General features: G+C 32.5%; 3 protein-coding genes and 1 long non-coding RNA gene across 9 annotated transcripts; 2 read left to right on the top strand and 2 right to left on the bottom strand.

The window, feature by feature from the left end:
* Positions 1–437: 437 nt before the first annotated feature.
* Positions 438–6,109, bottom strand: Trx2 (Thioredoxin 2). 2 transcript variants are annotated; one of them, XM_013323190.1, is made up of 3 exons: positions 3,120–3,209; positions 1,801–1,976; positions 438–1,069 (listed from the first exon to the last, which is right to left on the bottom strand). In XM_013323190.1, exons 1-3 carry the CDS (start codon positions 3,157–3,159, stop codon positions 920–922), a joined length of 366 nt encoding a protein of 121 aa, XP_013178644.1. In that variant the 5' UTR covers positions 3,160–3,209; the 3' UTR covers positions 438–919.
* A 264-nt stretch (positions 6,110–6,373) lies between these two features.
* LOC106125689 (prostamide/prostaglandin F synthase) lies at positions 6,374–11,402 on the top strand. 4 transcript variants are annotated; one of them, XM_013322980.1, is made up of 7 exons: positions 6,374–6,570; positions 7,835–7,930; positions 8,950–9,058; positions 9,481–9,609; positions 10,384–10,514; positions 10,840–10,911; positions 11,191–11,402. In XM_013322980.1, exons 1-7 carry the CDS (start codon positions 6,511–6,513, stop codon positions 11,284–11,286), a joined length of 693 nt encoding a protein of 230 aa, XP_013178434.1. In that variant the 5' UTR covers positions 6,374–6,510; the 3' UTR covers positions 11,287–11,402. The 4 variants fall into 4 exon arrangements, with proteins under 4 accessions (XP_013178434.1, XP_013178436.1, XP_013178433.1 ...); XM_013322982.1 differs by having other exon boundaries at positions 6,376–6,570; positions 11,187–11,284; XM_013322979.1 differs by lacking the exon at positions 10,384–10,514 and adding an exon at positions 10,555–10,688 and having other exon boundaries at positions 6,379–6,570.
* A 1,399-nt stretch (positions 11,403–12,801) lies between these two features.
* LOC106125703 (uncharacterized) lies at positions 12,802–13,462 on the bottom strand. The gene is made up of 2 exons (XR_001228277.1): positions 13,370–13,462; positions 12,802–13,052 (listed from the first exon to the last, which is right to left on the bottom strand). It is a non-coding gene; the product is annotated as an uncharacterized LOC106125703 (long non-coding RNA).
* Positions 13,463–14,838: 1,376 nt separating this feature from the next.
* Positions 14,839–17,124, top strand: LOC106125731 (uncharacterized). Of its 2 annotated transcripts, none has more exons than XM_013323033.1 (4): positions 14,839–14,899; positions 15,396–15,470; positions 15,744–16,034; positions 16,687–17,124. In XM_013323033.1, the coding sequence occupies exons 1-4, from the start codon at positions 14,897–14,899 to the stop codon at positions 16,738–16,740; spliced, it is 423 nt and encodes a 140-aa protein (XP_013178487.1). In that variant the 5' UTR covers positions 14,839–14,896; the 3' UTR covers positions 16,741–17,124. The 2 variants fall into 2 exon arrangements, with proteins under 2 accessions (XP_013178487.1, XP_013178486.1); XM_013323032.1 differs by having other exon boundaries at positions 15,741–16,034.
* Positions 17,125–18,894: the final 1,770 nt, after the last annotated feature.

Genomic DNA, 18,894 nt, shown 5'->3' with positions numbered 1-18,894 from the left:
CGCTGTCCCGCACTCGGCACATCAGGGATGCTGCTGTCTTCCTGATCAATGCGGCGAAGCCGTCAACACCAGCATCAGCAAACATCCCAGACGCGCGGCAGTCCCAACAGAGCCCTGAACCCATTGTTGTATTGAACCCGCAAGGCACTGTAAGCCCTTTGCGAACGCTAGCAGGTTCGTTGATCATCAAAAATAGTAACTATCTTCTGTTATTCCATGGCAAAGCTACAGTTTCAATTACATACCAATACAAATTGGCTGCATATCTAGTGAATTGTCAAACTAATCTATCTTAAATAGACACTATAGGGAAAATACAAACCATCTTGTCTGAGGTCGAGTAACGCTGATTTTTTTGCTTGAGCTACCTTTCTAGAACTATTTGCTAATGTAGCCACCTAATTCGTAACTTAAGGGTTAAGGGGTTACAAAAATAGTTATTTTTCACAAAATCTTTAATGTAGTAACAATAGTGTGTAACACATATATAAAAAACCAAAGTACACAATGGCGCACCCGTTGCGGGCATGTACGCATCTAAATGCAATTTTCGTGCGTAAAATAAATTTTATCTCGTGCTTTAAGACACATTGTGGTTAATCACAGATTCAAAAATTGTGAAAGAAAAAAAAACAACCACCTTAGTCTATTTAAACCCTGAAAATCGATATTAAAATGAATTACATAATATATGTATTTAAATCATATGTTTATTTAATGCATTTCAAAATTAACTTATTGACATATATTTAAAGAGAAAAAAAAGTTACACATATTAAAAACTTTTGCATAGAGGACGAAATAAAAGTTACTTTAGGTGCTAGTTATTTTTTTTCATATTTTATGTATCGTATATATTAAATCCGGCTGCGGTATCCGGGGTGGACAGGGCAGCGGCGTACAGCCCTTAGTCAACGGTTTACTTGTGCTTGAGAATTGTGTTCTTGAGTTTGTCGACATTAGCTCCGGAGAACTCTTCGAGTTTCTTAGAAGACTTTACGAAAACAAAGGTCGGCATTGAATTGATGTTGTACTCGGTCGCAATGTCCTCGCATTCGTCGACATCCACCTGTAAAATGTTTAATTCATATAAACTAGATTTTAATAAAAAAAACTGACCTACCCAATAACAATAATAATCTCCTAAGGAAAAATATTAATCAAATGCCATTGTGTTGCACAACTTAATCGAATTATTATTAATATAGGTATTATATAATTTTTATCATTCATCATACTGTAAAAACCATTTTGGGTTTAATTTATAAATAATTTTCCTTCACAGTCCAAAAAAAAGAACTGGCTGAACGTCAACCAACAATAAACAAACAAGTTATTTTTTTAGTTTTACGAACTGGTTTGAATTTTAAATGATTTTCGACAATCAACAAGATAAATATTGTAATTATATTTAATTTAATTCAGATTAAAAATATTGTTTTAAAAGTAATCTAAATGACGCGTAGTAATGCACATTTTCTTCTTAAATGCATTGTTCGAGTAATCTTTTAGCACTGAACTACTAAACGGAATATATTAAACTAGTTTTGGCCTCGACCTTGCAGTGGCCTTCGTCGAGACTATGTATATAAAAGCATTACTTATTATCCATTGAAAATCAGCATGGCGGCCATTGCAATATCTTATATCATTTCAAATAATAGATTATAAAGTAAATTCTTTATTTCATAAAATTCTGTCAGAACAAAAGCCAATATACGCGCGAAAAACATAACCTCTAAAGACTAAATAAAAATTACAATTAATGACTTTAAGTATACCGTTCTAGGCTAAACTGACCTTCAGCACAACAATAGAGTCAGCCATCTCAGTGGCCATCTCATCTAGCTTGGGCCCAATCATCTTGCAGGGCCCGCACCAGGTGGCCATGAAGTCAATCACCACCAGCTTTTCACCAGCCTCCGCCAGCCTGGTCTTCAGGTCCTCAGAGTCCTTGATGTGGATCGACATTTTACCTAGACAATGAGAAAATTACATTTTACTATTATGATACGCCTTAGCAACTTTTAGACATTATCAGTTATCATTTGGCGCGAAGCATATTGCTAATAGCATACCAGATGACCGCTTGTTTTTTTTGTCGTCTTATATAGGAAAATATAGTTGCAAACAAGTAATATCACATTCATTGCAATAATCTGCTATTTTATAACAAAATGTCAGTTACAATACAAGGTTCTGATTAACGATACGTGAAGGCTGAACTCTGGTTGAAATATCATCCTATAAGGACACTAGGACGACGTTTATTGCGATTCAAGGTCAAAACTTTGTAAACAAGACATTTCATTATCAAATAAGAAACCAAACTTATAAAAATAATCAAAATGTATCTATATCAATATGACAATATCGCCTATCTCTTTCATACCGTAGAACATCTCCCCGTCCTTGTCCTACTCATGTAGGGTCAACGCCCCAGTTTTTGGCCGCCATTTCGATCGAATCTTTCGTCATTTCAATCGTCACCTTCTTAATCATGTTATTTTTCACGCTATCCATCCTTCCCTGGCCCTATTGGGTTTTTTCCTTTTTTTAGGAATCAAATCCAAGTGCCTACTCTACATATCCAACCTCCAGTCCGTTTGAAGCGATGACGTCATGATAAATAATTTTGCATTCACATCCGTCTATGTTGTAAAGTTTTCTCAGGCAAATTAGTCACCGTTAAATTATATCCCGACGATGACTTAGCGATTTATTAAAAAAAACTAGCTGTCGCCCGCAATTATAGCCTATGTGTTCTTCCAGACTATGTTCTACATATATTATATGGCAAATTTTAGAATGATCCGTTGAGCAGTTTTGCAGATATCTTCAAACATCCATCCATTTATACGTTCGCATTTATAATATTAGTAAGATTAAAAAATGTCGATTGCTTTATTAGAAATTTCGATTATTAATAATCCACTTCAAACAAAGACCTTTTTGTAAACAAACATAGGTACGTCAATGATGGACGTCTAAAAAATGGTTTCCTAAAATATGTCGTTATCCACAAAGTTTAACGTAAAAGGTCTTTACAAAGTTTTGATATTAAATTGGTTTAATCTACAAGATTTATGCTGATACGACGCATTGCAGTTAGTAGTTACCTTTACGTTTTCGACCTTGAAGTATCGAACGAACCCTCATGATTTTGTCGTATTCTTTATAATTCACTTTAAAATTTAAAAAAAAAACTAAATAAATGTATAAACAGTAATAAAACCTGTAATTTGGATAAAATAAACAAAAAATTTATAACATTTTACTTATAAGGAAAACCGTTCGAAAAAATACATTGCCAATCAGTTTGACAGGCAAGAAAACAATAAAAATCTGTGTTCAAATTGAAAAAAAAAAGGAAAATGAATTGGTTCAAAAATCTTAAAAATAAAATAAATATGAACACGCGATAAAAACAATAACTCACCTCTCAAAAAATATTTTAAAAATCAGTCTTTACGTACACTATACATAAATACTCTTTGGTGTTTTTACGAATGGCCAGTGCCACGGCTATTGAATGACTATTTAAATGTTCAGAAACTTTTTATATAAAACCACTAGTTTCCTAGCCTTAGTCATTCACAGATGACGTCACTTCTTTTTTTTTTAAATCATGACAGTTGCAAGGAAACTGAAGCAATGACGAAACAGTATAAGGAATTGAAATATATTTTATTTATTTGACAGAAGCCTGCTGCATTTCACATCGGGGTTTTCCCATTGGATCGATCCAATAGGACATCTTCCCATTCACCTAAACCTAGTCTGATAAAAAAATAAAAAGAAAATGTCAATACGAAAGTTTGGAATGATACAATCACAATACAACTCTAGAACGGCTGAACTGGTCGGGATGAAATTTGGAACCTATAGTTTAGTTTGGAAGAGCACATAGAGATCTTAAGATTTTTTTTAAATTCCACAAACTAAAACGAAGGCGCGGTCGGAATTTAAAATAAATAACTAGAAGCCTAACCCCTACTACAACTAACTGTGGGTTCTTGAGCTCAAAATCTTTATAAAACATTGTCAACCCTGTCATTATCTCCGACAAAACAGTGATAACAATATGTTTTAAACAGGTATTTAGGTTAGGAAACTCACGGTAATGCTAATCCCATACAGTATTGATTAATGTAACACAAACTAGGTCGGCTTACGTCATCGTAAGTATTGTATTTCAAGACATATCAATATCGTAGAATCAATCTTATTGGAAGTAAGTACTAAAACAATATTAAATCGTTTTGTACAGGCTCACCATGTCGACAATATGTATGATAAAGCGTAGAAAAGTGCAAGAAGATGACGATAAAGGCATGTTATTAACATTAATTTTGTTAGGGCTCAATAAAGGTTAAATAGTTATGTTTTACTAATTATCACACAGATCTCTATAAATAGTATAGGCAATTGCTTGAAATCAACACCTTTTGCTTTGTCCTGATTTAGACGCACCTATTGATGTTATGTGACAGTTAATTGTATTTAAATTGTTGGTTCAAATCCACACCACCACCACAAATCATTACTATCAATACTAAAATGGAGAAAATCAAATAGGCACAAAATACCATGTCTCATAGCCAGTCTATTTATAGAGGTCAGTATATCATATTGATTCATTTGTTTTTTGTGGTTAGTAATCATTATAATCTTCAACCATACATCTTATATTATAAATGCAAATGTTTGTATGCATGGACATTAATTAGAAGATATCTCCAAAACAAGTGCATGGATCCTGCTGAAATTTGGCATAGATATAGGAAAACATAGGCTACTGATTAAGTTTAATATAATTCCGTGCAGAGTCATGGCCGACAGCTAGTAAAAGAATAAATATGTATTGCAATTGTCGCTGAAAACTATATTTAACATAGAAAGATAGAAGTTAAGTATTTAACAATACTAAAAATGTTTACCGTGTAACCGCGATATGCCTTATCATGTTTTAAATGATAACACTAAACAGACAAACTGCAAGTAGTTTTTATATAAAAATACACATGGTATGAATAGGTTAGATATTATTACTAAAAGATGTACAGTTGAAACACTCGGAAGAAGTATATTGCTTTGTTTTTAATTTAAAAAAGTATGAGTGGAGTAACATTTATCTGACTGCCAAAAGGCTAATGTTTTTGATACAATTACACATGAGAATTTGTTTATTCCATTGTGAACTTGTGACTTAAATCGCAAACCTTATTTTAATTATAATTAGGGTTTTTAACTAAACAATAGTTTTTTTAGAAGTTAGAGGTTTATATCAGTGTAAAATTTTTTCTATTATAAAGGGTGTTCATTTTTAAATTTAACTAAATAAGTGCTGATGAGATATTAAATACAACTAATATTTTATATGTAATTGAATGAAACATTATTTCCAGTGTAAGATCAGTTGCCAGGGTTTATGTATCGGAAAATAATTAGTTTAGAAATTCTTATTTAGCTTCAAAAGTTTATGATATTTGTTCCAACTGAAGGAGGAATGTCAGTAAAATGCAGTATTGGAATGCCTGGAAATACAGATCAAAATATCATGTCTATTAATAAATAAAAAACATGACTCACAAAATGCCTAGACATTTATAATACTTTGTACACATACAAGCATAATATCGTAATGGTATTTTTAAATTGCCTGGTAGTAGGAACCATTCTAACTGGTCACTCACAATAGTATACGCATAATTTACACCATAATTACCCACAATGACGTAAGTACCCACGTACCCACACTTAGCAAGTTTATAATCATTACACGCATTCATACCATGTTAACACTTTTCCTTACCGTCTAAATAGCTCTCTGAGTATGATTAGGCAATAATTGACATGAAATATGACATTGAAATGCTATTGTAATCAATAGCAAATAGTACAGTAAGAAAAAATCAATCGATCTAAGCAAAAGTGCAAGGTCATATAAGTATATATAATAACCATACGAATATTGTATTTAACAGTTAAGTGTGAAACATTAAAGCTATCATAATAAACTAAATAATAACTTACCTTGTGTGAAAATTTCTTTAATAACAATTAAAACCGGTGCAACACGCGGCTACTACTACTGTCACAAACTCACAAATCACAATCAAGTGAAAATGAAAAATAACGCGACAAAACAGTGCTGCCAATTAAAAAATGTTATTTGCCATTTTATATTTTTATAATTTTAAATCACGCAAAGCCCATTTAATTACAAGATTATCGGAAACGAAGTCGGAAAGAATTTTTGAAAATGAAATTAATAATAGTGATTTCAGGTTGTTGTAATCCATTCCAACTCTTTGTCCTTTGTTTATCGTTACGAATACGTTCATAGACAATTTATTTCACTGACTGACAGTTTTTGTCATTATGATTTCCGTTTCCGACGAAGGAACTTATTTTTGTCAGTTGTCATTCAGTTTTATTACAAAAAAAACATAAAACATTTATATTTATCAAATTGAAGAGTAAGCATTAAATAGAAACAATACAAAGATGTCTGTAGATATTAACGTTATCGGATCGCATAAGATAAGAAGCATTCCTGGGGGAGAGGTAAAGATACAATTTTTTATTGTTTTTGTTAACTTTTGTTACATTATTTAGTAAATACATTTATTTTCGATTTGCCGCATTATTTTTATTTCGATTATGTTCATTTTCCAATTAAATTGATTTCAATTACAATTTCATATTTCTATTACACGGATTCACGAAAAACCGGTTGTAATGAAAGTGAAGCGAAGAGCAATTATTTATAATTAGAACAGAGTTCGGATTTTATATAATAATGATTACGATATTTAGATATAAAATGATATGTAATAAAAAAATATTGTTGAAAGAAAGTTATTTGACTTCTGATGGTATAGTGAGATTTTAGGGAAGAAATCTACAAACTACATTTTAAGCATAGTTAATATTTAAAACACTATTGAAATAAATTCTAATGCACTTTGCACCGATGCACTCAACTTTGTAAGATACATTTTTATCTTATGGATCTTTATTAAGCAATACTAGTATCACAAACATAAATGATAAGATATAATTTATCATATAAATTTGGTATAGGAGAAGTTTATTAGATATCTGTTGGTACAAATAAAATCCTACATGGTCACTGATGCAAGGTAAGGCATTTATAGCCTTTTGTAGCCTATAATTTGAAGTTTATAATTTGATTGAAAAAATTCAACGCTTGTCATTTATGTTGATAAAATTAAATTGCTTCAAGCAATTATTCTAAACTAGCTGTCGCACTCGAATCCGTCCATGGGGAACTAATAAGTAGTCTATGTGTTCTTCCAGATTATGTTCTATATGTGTGTCAAATTTCATCCAAATCTGTTGAGCCGTTCTAGAGATGCCTTGAAACAAATGTCCATCCATCTAATATTAGTAAGATAAGTTAGTACTTGAGCATAATCCCACCTATTGTTAAGTGATGATGTAGTTTAAAGATGGTATAAGCTACACTCTTAAAGGCCCTCACATCATTTGTAAAAAATGATGCCGGCAACTGCCTAAAGCAGTCTATGTATAGTATCCTTAAAATCCTCCATAGAGATATTTCCAGAGATTAAAGTATAATACTAGATATAGAGTGGACATAATGAACACTTTGTATCAAATGGAATAGTGTAGTTCTTAATGTGCCATCTATTGATATATTAAATATCTAAGCCAACATTTTGTGTATTTATTTACATTTTAAAGATTCTATTATTGATAGAACTAAATTAATATTAAATCATCTATGGGTACTAATTAAATGATCGTTTAAATATTGTTAAATTTTTTTTTATCTTTTATGCAGCAAGTGGAACTAAAGACCTTCTGGCAAGATCAAGATGCTGTGGTGATCTTCTTTCGTCGTTGGGGCTGCATGCTGTGCAGGCTCTGGGCTAAGGAGGTAAGAAACTTGTGTTCTCTCTGCCAAAAAACTATAAAAATATATTGTAAGCTCTAACATTCTCTATTAAAAACAGATATGTCTTTTTGTTTATTTTTTATTTTTTTATATCTTAAGGTGGCAAACGAGCGAGCGGCCACCTGAAATCGCTGAAATAGCGAAGTGACCGTTGCCCATAGACATATGTAAATTGCATGTGCGTTGCCTACCTTTGATTGACGGAGGAGAAGATGCACTGAGAGAAAATATTTTCCCATTCCATGCATCCTCTCATCCGGAAAGTCCACTTCCACTTCCCATGCTTTTCATATAAGAAGAAGGGTGGGAAGGTAAAGAGGACTAAATTAGGCCTCCGGGACGCACACTCATCAGACGAAACGCGGAATAGCTTCCACTTCAAGTCTGTCTTCTGTGTGGTCGTGATATTTCACCGGGCGAGCCGGACCAATTCGTGCGAAGATGTTAAAGCGGGCTCTACCACTGTTAAACTGTTTGTGTGTATTGTGTAACACTGTTTATGTTTCGGCAGTGGGAATAAGCCGTAAAATGTGTGTTTTGTAAACATTGTGATATAATATGTACAAGGTCGGAATAATTGCATATAACTATTATGTTTACTTGCCGATGAAAACAATGATTCTCTGCATGCGATCAAGTTAATTTTATGTTAAAATTGAAAAAAACTATCGTAATTATATTAACGTCCTATTGTAAACTGTATGTCAATTAATGTTTTGCTTTTCATCTTATTTACTAGCTTGTGGACTTCGTCTGTGTGGAATAAAAAAAACATGATTAGTAGTCTATGTGTTTTTCCCGACTATGTTCTATATGTATGCAAAATTTAATCGAGATCTGTTTAGCCAATCTGGAGTTACCTAATAACAAACATCCATCCAAATATTCACATTAATAATATTATTAAGATTGTTATGAAGTGAAGCTGGGTTGAACATCTGCTTTTTTGTTATTATAATATATAATATATATATTAATTTGTATACAAATATGTTTTTCAGTTGAGCGAGATAGCACCAGTTTTGAAGAAGAATAACATAAAACTGGTTGGAATTGGTGTAGAGAATGCCGGCTCTAAGGAATTCTTGGAGGGAAAGTTTTTTGATGGAGGTAAGTTTATTTTTTTTAATAGTTCTCTTCCAAATTAAAAATTAAACACATTACATTTTATTTGGTTTAAAATTAACAAAAAAATGCATTCATAAACTGTTAGGCACTGTTAATCGTCTTCCTTTTTTAATTATGGTTAGTTTTTTTTACCATTTCTGTAAGATTCTACAGGAAATATAATATACAAAAATACTATACATATTTTAAGAGAGAGAATATATAAGAAATTATTGGATCATCATCATCATCGGCTCACTATACGTCCCCACCGAGGGGCTCGGAGCCTACCCTAAGTTAAGGGTGATTAGGCCATAGTCAACCACGCTGGCCAAGTGCGGGTTGGTTGACTTCACACATATCTTTGAACCTCCTCTAAGACATGTGCAGGTTGCATATTATTGAATAGTTTTATTTACTTTCAGAGTTATATCATGTGGATGATATATCAACATATCACACTTTGGGCTTCAAAAGATTCAATGTCGTCTCAATTATCACATCATTATTCTGGAAACAATCAAGAGAAGCAATTGCTAAAGGAAGAGGAATGGGTAAAGTATACATCATTTGTATAGACTTAAAGATACACTTAGTGTTGATTTAATTATTAATGTATATTAAATATTGGTTAAATACACATTAAAATAATTAAAGTTAGTATCGGTGAGTAATTTTATTGATTCAGACAAGTTATAATTGCGCAATTTTCTTATACATTTTCCTGTTTAATGTTGTGTAATTATATATGTAATGTCATTAGAGTAGTATCATCCCCACCGAGGGTCTCGGAGTCTACCCACAGTTGGGGGTGATTTGGCCATAGTCAACCACGCTGGCCAAGTGCGGGTTGGTTGACTTCACACAAATCTTTGAATTTCTTCTCGGATATGTGCAGGTTGCATCACGATGTTTTCCTTCACCGTAAGAACGTCGGATAAATGTACATATGTAAATCGGAAATGGAAAAACACATTGGTACATGGCGGGATTCGAACCCAGGACCTGCAGATTGCAAGTCAAGTGCTTGACCACTGAGCCACCGACGCTCACCTAGTAGTATTTGTCTATATAATTGTCGCCCGCGCCTCCGCCCGTAATTAAAAAATTAAAACTTAATTAGTAGCCTATGTGTTCTACATTTATGTCAAATTTCAGCGAGATCCATGCAAACGTTCTGGAGATACCTTCTAACAAACATCCATATTAACATTCGGATTTATAATATTAGATGGAAATGTTAGTCGGATGCTTGATAATTTTCTTTTTTTAGAAATTAGCTTAAAACAATTAGTAATATGAATAAAAATGCTGTAAATAAAATATAGGTTTGCACAGCGATTTAAACGGAGATGGTTTACAAAATGGCGGCGCATTGTTGATCAAAAATGGCGGCAAGTTACGTCACTTCGTGCAACTCTTTCCCGCGGATATGTTACCGAATGCGGAGATTCTAGAGGTTTTTATATATATGTATATTTGTATGTTTGTGTAATTAGGTCTAGGTGGTGATTACAAAGGTGATTGGGTGCAAACAGGGGGCGCGTTGTTAGTTGAAAAGGGCGGGAATGTGATCCGCCATTTTGTACAAACGGGACCGGGTGATCATTTGAATAATAAGGATATCTTGAAGGTGGGTTTAGAAGTTTTTTTTTTTTAATAAGATAAGCATGGTTTTAGGGTAAAAGATTTTGTTTATTGTATTGTAGTCTGTAATAGATTAAATTGTTACAATTTTTTATGTGATTTTCTTAAGTAGCAATTAAAATGTTATAATATTTTAGCATTTCAACCTTGAAGCAGAATATAAGGAGGAGACAATGGCTAATAAAGTCCGGGATAACATTGAATGTAATGTATGTACATTATTATTTACTTTTAATATTATGTATTAAGTAAGAATTTCATCATCATCATCATCATCAGCTCACTATACCTCCCCACTAAGCTCAGAGCCTACCCTAAGTTAGTGACTAGGCCATAATCAATGCTAGCCCGGTTCGGGTTGCCTTCACACATGTCTTTGAATTTCTTGGACAGAGTCGCAGGCTACAGCAAGTGTTGTAATATTTGTATAAATGTAGTTAGATGTGTAACTAATATTGGTGTCAAACACATTTTCAATTTCCAGACAGAAGCCAAGTGATAAACTAAGTGTGAAGAATTTCCTTCCATTTGAGCCGATTCATGTTATTTGGTGCTCGAGAAGATGTAAGCAGACTAAAGTCTAGCAGGATAAGGTTTAATATAACTTGCTTTTTTGGGGCAGGGTAACTATAATATTCATAATTGTGATATTTGTTTCTTAATATTTTATTTTCGAAATTACAATTGTCTATATTTTTAATTTGTGTTTTATTTGTATTGAAATTTAATTTTAAGGTTTTCATATTAAAAATAAATGGATTATTAATTGTGTAATTCTTTAAATTAAATTAATTAAAAATAAAAATATAAGGAAGGTTTTTTATGTGTAAAAATATGGAATTTTACTGCTAAAATAATTAGCAATAAGCTAAACATGATATTTGCTATTATAATCTGCCAGGATCGCTATGAATTTTATTTAGAGATAAAATAATATTTTATTTCATCTCTAAATAAAATCATTATTACAAATTGATTTTATTTATAAATGTTCATTATAAAGAAAACAAGAAGAAATTCAAAAGTCATATTTTATTTAGATGTTAAAAATTTTATATAAATAATTTTTATTAGGTGCTAATTCACAGTTGTCTTGACTAACTTTCATAAATCTAATACTTATAAATTAAAAATCATAAATATTAGCTAAATAAATAATAGTAATAGGTTTACAAATGTCTTTCTTTTAGTCTTCATAATAATTAATTTACTCATAAAATATTAGTCTGAAAGTCTTGGAAAAAAAGATCGCAGTAAAAATAATATTGAACTTCGTCAGTTTATAATTGAACCAGTCACGTACATTCAGTCATTTTTAACTGTATTTATTACTTATTACATTTCTTTTTTTATATCATAAGGTGACAAACTGGTGAACGGCTAACTGAAATCGCTGAAATAGCGAAGTGACCGTTGCCTATAGATATACAATTGCAGATGCGTTGCCTACCTTTATCACTTACTCGACATTGATACAAACTTTTTTGTATTTTTTCCTCTACCTTTCGTTGAGATCGCACATAAACTGTAATTAGGTGTCATATAATATATCTTTTCTTCATCAACATCGTGATATATTATGTTATTGTCTGCATCAAATACAATACGAAAAGGTGTTCCACTACCAAAAGCACCGATTTCTACCAAACTATCCTTGCTATAGTCTAGTTTATAAACTCCTCGACTCGCTGGCTGAATGAAATGTACTTCCCCATTTTTGTCTATGGCCAGTGAGAATATTTCATCTATGAAAAATTCTGCGTTCTTAGTGCCGTTCTTTAATCGATAAATAATTGATTCGCTCATGAAATATAAATCGTTCTTCTTATCGATAACGAAATCATCTATTTGATAACTCGATAGTTGCGGGATAATCTTTGATTTATTTTTATCGTAAATATAAATACCGTTAGATTTAAATAAAGAATAATAAAGTTTGTTTTTATATTGTAAATGCCATATAGTTTTGTCTGTTAGTCCTATGGATTTGATCTTTTTAGTTATTGGATTGTATTTATAAATTGCAACTGTACCAGACATGTAAACTTCTCTAGTTTTTTGGTCGATTGCTCGCCCGAAAGTAAATGCCATTTTTGGGATTGGGATTATATTGAATTTGATATTATTTAAATCGAAGGCTCCTGTGTGGTCTATTGAATGATTTGTTTGGTAATGAAAATAGAGAATATTAGCGGTTTTATCAACAGCCAGTTGTCCGGAGAATTTATGAGCGGTGAAGACATTGGACCGAGTGTGGCAGATTCCATCGAAGCATGCGTGACAAGATGGCCGACGGTAGGGTAAAACACCAGTGATAGTTGACAGTACAAATATTAATTTCATTTTAGTTCTGAAAAGAAACGATAATAAATATAAGATAGGAAGATTTTAGGAAAATACTACATAGAAAAAACTGATTACTTTTTTTTTAAAGTTGAATGTTTGCTTAGTGTTCAGGTGATCATTAATTATAAATAAACTGCCAGCATTTAAATAACAATGTTTTTAGAAATACCATTAAATTGACCATAACGTGGTTGCGTAAAAAACTAAGATAAAGACTCAATAAAATGCACACGAAGTATTATGATAATAGTGAGACGTCTCTTGTGTCTTTAATTCGAATTATGAGATTTATTTCGTAATAATATCAAAATATAAACTTACTTGAACTTCCGATCCGCCATTATCACACTTGATAATTAAAAAAAAGAAAGTATAAAAACAAAGGAATATTTTTTATCTACACCCGTAAGGTAGCATTTATTATTTATGACTAAACTCTATGATTTCGTTACCAGCTGTTTTAATGATTGTCGCCATGACGTTTTGACCTTTTGTATATTTTTATCATCGGAATGATTAATTAGGTAAACAAGTTCTATAGTAGTTACGCATTAATCATTACTTAGTTTTATTGTTTATTAAACTTGGGAGAAAACCCTGGAATTTTTTGAAGATAATGTAGTTTCCGCACATATTAAAACAAAAATAAAGAAGTTATCGATCGACTAGCTGTCGCTTGCGACTACGTCCGCGCGGAATTAAAAAATAAATTAGTGGGATATGTGTTCTTCCATTCTATGTTCTACATCTATGTCAAGTTTCAGCAATGCCCCATGCAGCCGTTCTAAGGATAACTTTAAACAAACATCCATCCAAAACCATTCGCGTTTATAATATTAGTAAGATTAATAACCCACTATCTTACTAAATAAGCATCCCATTCGTAATTTTCAACACAACTTGATAACAATCAATATTCAATTATGTTTTTACAATAAATGAGAAATAAACATATTATAGTCTGCATCCATATTGTTATGTTGCATTATGTATGTCCGTTATGTTGTAACTTGTAGTTAGATTTGACTGATTATAAAGCAAATGGGAGGTTATTGACTTTTCCAAAAAAAACAATGATTTTACAGTGGTAGAGGCCGCTTTAACAACTTCCCATGAATTGGCCCGGCTCGCCCGGTGAAATACCACGACACAGAAGACAGGCGTGAAGTGGAAGCAATTCCGCGTTTCGTCTGAAGAGTGTGCGTCCCGAAGGCCTTATTTAGTCTTCTTTCCCTTCCCACCCTTTTTTTCATAAGGAAGGGATGGGAAGTGGAAATGGACTTTCCGGATGAGAGGATGCATGGAAAGGGAAAAATATTTTCTTTCTGTGCATCCTCTCCTCCGTCGATTAAAGGTAGGCAATGCAAATGCAATTGCGTATGTCTATGGGCAACGGTCACTTCGCTATTTCAGCGATTTTAGGTGGCCGCTCGCCCTTTTTCCACCTTATGATATAAAAAAAAAGTTATGATTTTTTTCTTATTACTTTCCAATTATAATCGTCTTTCGATCGATTTAATAATTAAATAGACTCACTTGGAAGTTGTTTTAAATTAATTTTGCCTTGAAATTCAAGGTTAAATGAAAAACAAAAGAGGTTTATTGAAAATTGTAATGTTTTAAAAAATATTATCGATTAAATATTTTGAAAAGTGTCTCAGTTTGTGGACGCAACATGAATGTTTTGATGATGTTTTTCAAAATATTTAGATGTAGTTACAGCACGTAATGATGTTATGAAAATGTATATCTTATGTTGAATGTTTTAAATCTGCTCAAATTAATCCAACATGGGTCAGTTACGTTTCATCGTTCGAAGTGTCAGTGGTGAAGTGAAATCTCGCTCTAATGGTGAGTTTGGAATTTCCATTTTTTATAATATTAAAATTTATCATCGTTTCTTTTCTCATATTAATATGGGGATCTTAAAGTTTAGTAATTTTAAATTATTTGAGTATCATGTCATATCGAAGGTTGATTTTATAATTTTTATAATCTGGACAGACCTATAGACCCACACTAAGATTGATTTTAATACGTACGTGTTCTGATATTTAAAATAATTTGAAATATGTATTTTACTGGAAGTCAAGTAATTGGAAAAAAGGCTTCTAAAGTACTTTTTTAAAATGGATAAGGATTTAAAAAACGAACGACATGTAAAATGTTTTAAATTCAATGTGCAGATAATTAGTACTATCTTTTTAATTTAGTGCTTGATTTCAAAAGGCTTGCTTAATTAAATATTGTTAAATGCTATCATGTGATGACCTTTCACTGCTTGATTTTCCTCTTAAAGTTGCTCAATTTTATATCGCAATTTAGCAAGTTTTTTTTCTTTTTGTAGGATTTATTGGCGATGGCGATTATCCTGGTTGGTTTAGCCAACGTTATTGCAACACCGTGCTGTGAGCATGGCCATGTGAGTTATTTATTTTAATTGAATTAATAGGTTAAGTCTATATTAAATCTTACTAATATTATAAATACGTATCTTTGGAGGTATGAATGCGTGTTTGTTAGAAGGTATCTCTAGAACGACTTCATGAATATCGCTGATATTTGGCATAGATGTAGAACATAGTTTGGAAGAACTGATAGCATATTAATTAAGTTTTCTTTCCACGCGTACGGAGTCTCAGGCTACTTAATACTAATAATATTTGATACCAACTATTTCATTGTATTTCAGAAGAATTGTACACGTAAATTAAGACAAGATTCACCACCAAAACTGGATCACATTCCTAATAACGGATCCAGTACACAGTTAACAACATTTAAAAAGAGTACATTAAAACCGATGGCAGAAGATAAATTAAAGAAGGAAACCGCGACAGAAGGAAGAACGAGGAAGAAATTAAAGAAGTTAAAGGATAATAGAGAAGATTGGGAAGAGTTAGTTATTGGGCAAGAAGACGCGGAGGTATTGGATGGAGCTATGGACAGAGAGGATCATGCGACGCATTATTTGACGGAGTTATTAGTTAGTAAATCTTACTAATATTATAAATGTGAATGTATAGATGGATGCTTGTTTATAGTATCACCAGAAGGGCTGTATGGATCTTGCTGATATTTGCCATATATGTAGAACATAATCTGGAAGAACACATAGGCTACTAATTAAGTTTTTTTTCTAAATATCGCGCGGACGGATTCGCGGTTGACAGCTAGTACTTACATATATAGAGAAGAATCAGTATATATAGACATCCCGTTCTAGCTGGTAGATATATAGATAAGAAGATTAACTAGGTTAATTAGATCCATCTTACCCAAGTCATATGTTTCGGAAAACTAAGCTCCTGCAAATAACTGTCATTCTTCGGGTAAAAGAATTTTTAAGTATGCTTAAATGGTTTGGAGACATTTAAAGGAGATTAACAACGCAAATTTATGGGGCGAAATTGTATGACAGTGTCTTCCTGGACGGACCAATACCGAGATTTATGAAATAGTCATGAAAGGCTGTATTTTAAGTACCCGAAACAGAGATGTATGAATGTAGAAGTGAGAGTGGTGTGTCAGGACCACGTTAAATAGAGGTCCATGGTCTCTGCCTACCACACCAGGTTACAGCCATGAGTTATTTTATATTAATTTTAATGTAAATTATTTTTATTTTATGTTTACAGCCAATTCATATAGACGAAGAGAACGAGAGGATGGAAGACATACTACAGTTTTGATGAAGATTCAAAAGAGAAAAAAATTAGATACTTTCTATAAAAAAAAATCGATTACATATAAAAAAATCATACTATAGATAGAAAACATTCTTTAGGTTTCGTAAAATGTACTTTACTAATTTTAAATAAATATACCAAATCAGTCGAGGGAAAACATTTCTAAAAAATTAAAAAGTAAAATGAAATTAAATCCTATGATTTTTTAGTTAAATATAAATCTACTTTTCGCGTACTAAAAGTTTAGTTTTGAATAATTAGTTTTTAGTAAATGAGTTAACTTTAGTTGACAGTATCAAGTTGGAAGTTTACGGGTTTTATGTTCGATTTATTTTTAAGTTATTATGTTAATAAAAAATAAATTCCAGCTTGATACCTTCACGCGTTTTTGAGAAAAAGGATCTTGATAGGTGGACGGACGGACAACAAAGTGATCCTATAAGGGTTCCGTTTTTTTTCCTATGAGGTAAGGAACCCTAAAAATCGGTAATTGTATCTTATATCTGGTCATTTATTAGAGGTCACATAGACAAAGGTTCTAAATTGACCTTTTAATATTAGTTAAAATGAAAAGATATTAAATATAAGATTTTCAAACTTAAACCTTAATAAATTGTAATTAGTTATATTTTAATAAAACATGTCGAATTTAAATTATAAGAAGAGAATAAAATAATATTGAATTTAAAAGTACTTTCAGAGTGTTTCATTCATAACAAGTTGTAAATATGGCTACTTTAATTAATTTCATCATCATCAGCTCACTATACGTCCCCACCGAGGGGCTCGGAGCCTACCCTAAGTTAAGGGTGATTATTATTTAATTTAGAAACATAAAATTATACGAGGCAATATAATTGTTACGGTGAAAGAAAACATCGTGATGTTGCACATATCTGAGAAGAAATTCAAAGTCAACCCGCACTTGGCCAGTGTTTTTTTTTATATCATAAGGTGGCAAACGAGCGAGCCGCCACCTGAAATCGTTGAAATAGCGAAGTGACCGTTGCTCATAGACATATGCAATTGCATATGCGTTGCCTACCTTTGATCGACGGAAGAGAGGATGCACCGGAAAGTCCACTTTCACTTCCCATCCTTTCCTTATAAGAAAAAGGGTGGAAGGGAAAGAGGACTAAATTAGGCCTCCGGGACGCACACTCATCAGACGAAACGCGGAATAGCTTCCACTTCACGCTTGTCTTCTGTGTGGTCGTGGTATTTCACCGGGCGAGCCGGGCCAATTCGTGCGAAGATGTTAAAGCGCGCTCTACCACTGTTAAACTCTACCAGTTTGGTTGACTATGGCCTAATCACCCTTAACTTAAGGTAGGCTCCGAGCCCCTCGGTGGGGACGTATAGTGAGCTAAGGATGAATTCTCAATGAGGTGCCCAAATCAAGGTATTTTACCCTATAAATGAATTAATCGGATAATCTGCTTAGTAACAAGACTGTATAGCTTTGACCTTCACAAAAATTGGTCCTTTGCCAATTAAGGTTATGTTAAAGGTCATATAAAAATTAAACTTTTTTATCCTTAAAACTATTACAATATAGTATGTATATCAGGTACCGATACATAGAAGAGAGACCTGCAAGCACGAGGTGCCGAGGTCGTATCTGTTAATAGATTCATGTCGTGTACAGGTCAATAACGTCCGTGTGGATCTCTGAATCATCGTCACTACGAAATATATCTATACTGACCATTACTATTTGTTTACCCTAAATTTAAGCAGTAGCAGCGCCTGCGATGACCCTTAAGACATCTTATTTTTGAATGATTTCCCCCGACACTAAAAAAAGGTGGCGCCGAAAAAATCTCGCCCAAGGATGTAAGGAAAGGATTATTATAGAAGTACTAGCTGTAGCCCGCGACTCCGTCCGCGCGGGATTAAAAATATGTAGATGTTTGCCGATTCTCAGACTTACTCAATATGTTCACAAAATTTCGTGAGAATCGGTCAAGCCGTTTCGGAGGAGTATGGAAACGAAAATTGTGACACGAGAATTTTAAATATAAGATTAAACACTGACTATTACTATTTGTTTACCCTATTCTATGTTCGTTTACCATAGACAAACTGTTACGCTACAATTCCAAAATATTTGCTAAAATACTTGTTCAATGAAATAAGTCTTAACAAATATTATTT

This window comes from Papilio xuthus, unplaced genomic scaffold (genome assembly GCF_000836235.2).
Source record: "Papilio xuthus unplaced genomic scaffold, Pxut_1.1 DF825783.1, whole genome shotgun sequence".
NCBI classification, from domain to species: Eukaryota; Metazoa; Arthropoda; class Insecta; order Lepidoptera; family Papilionidae; genus Papilio; species Papilio xuthus.
This window is presented reverse-complemented; position numbering and strand designations above follow the sequence as displayed.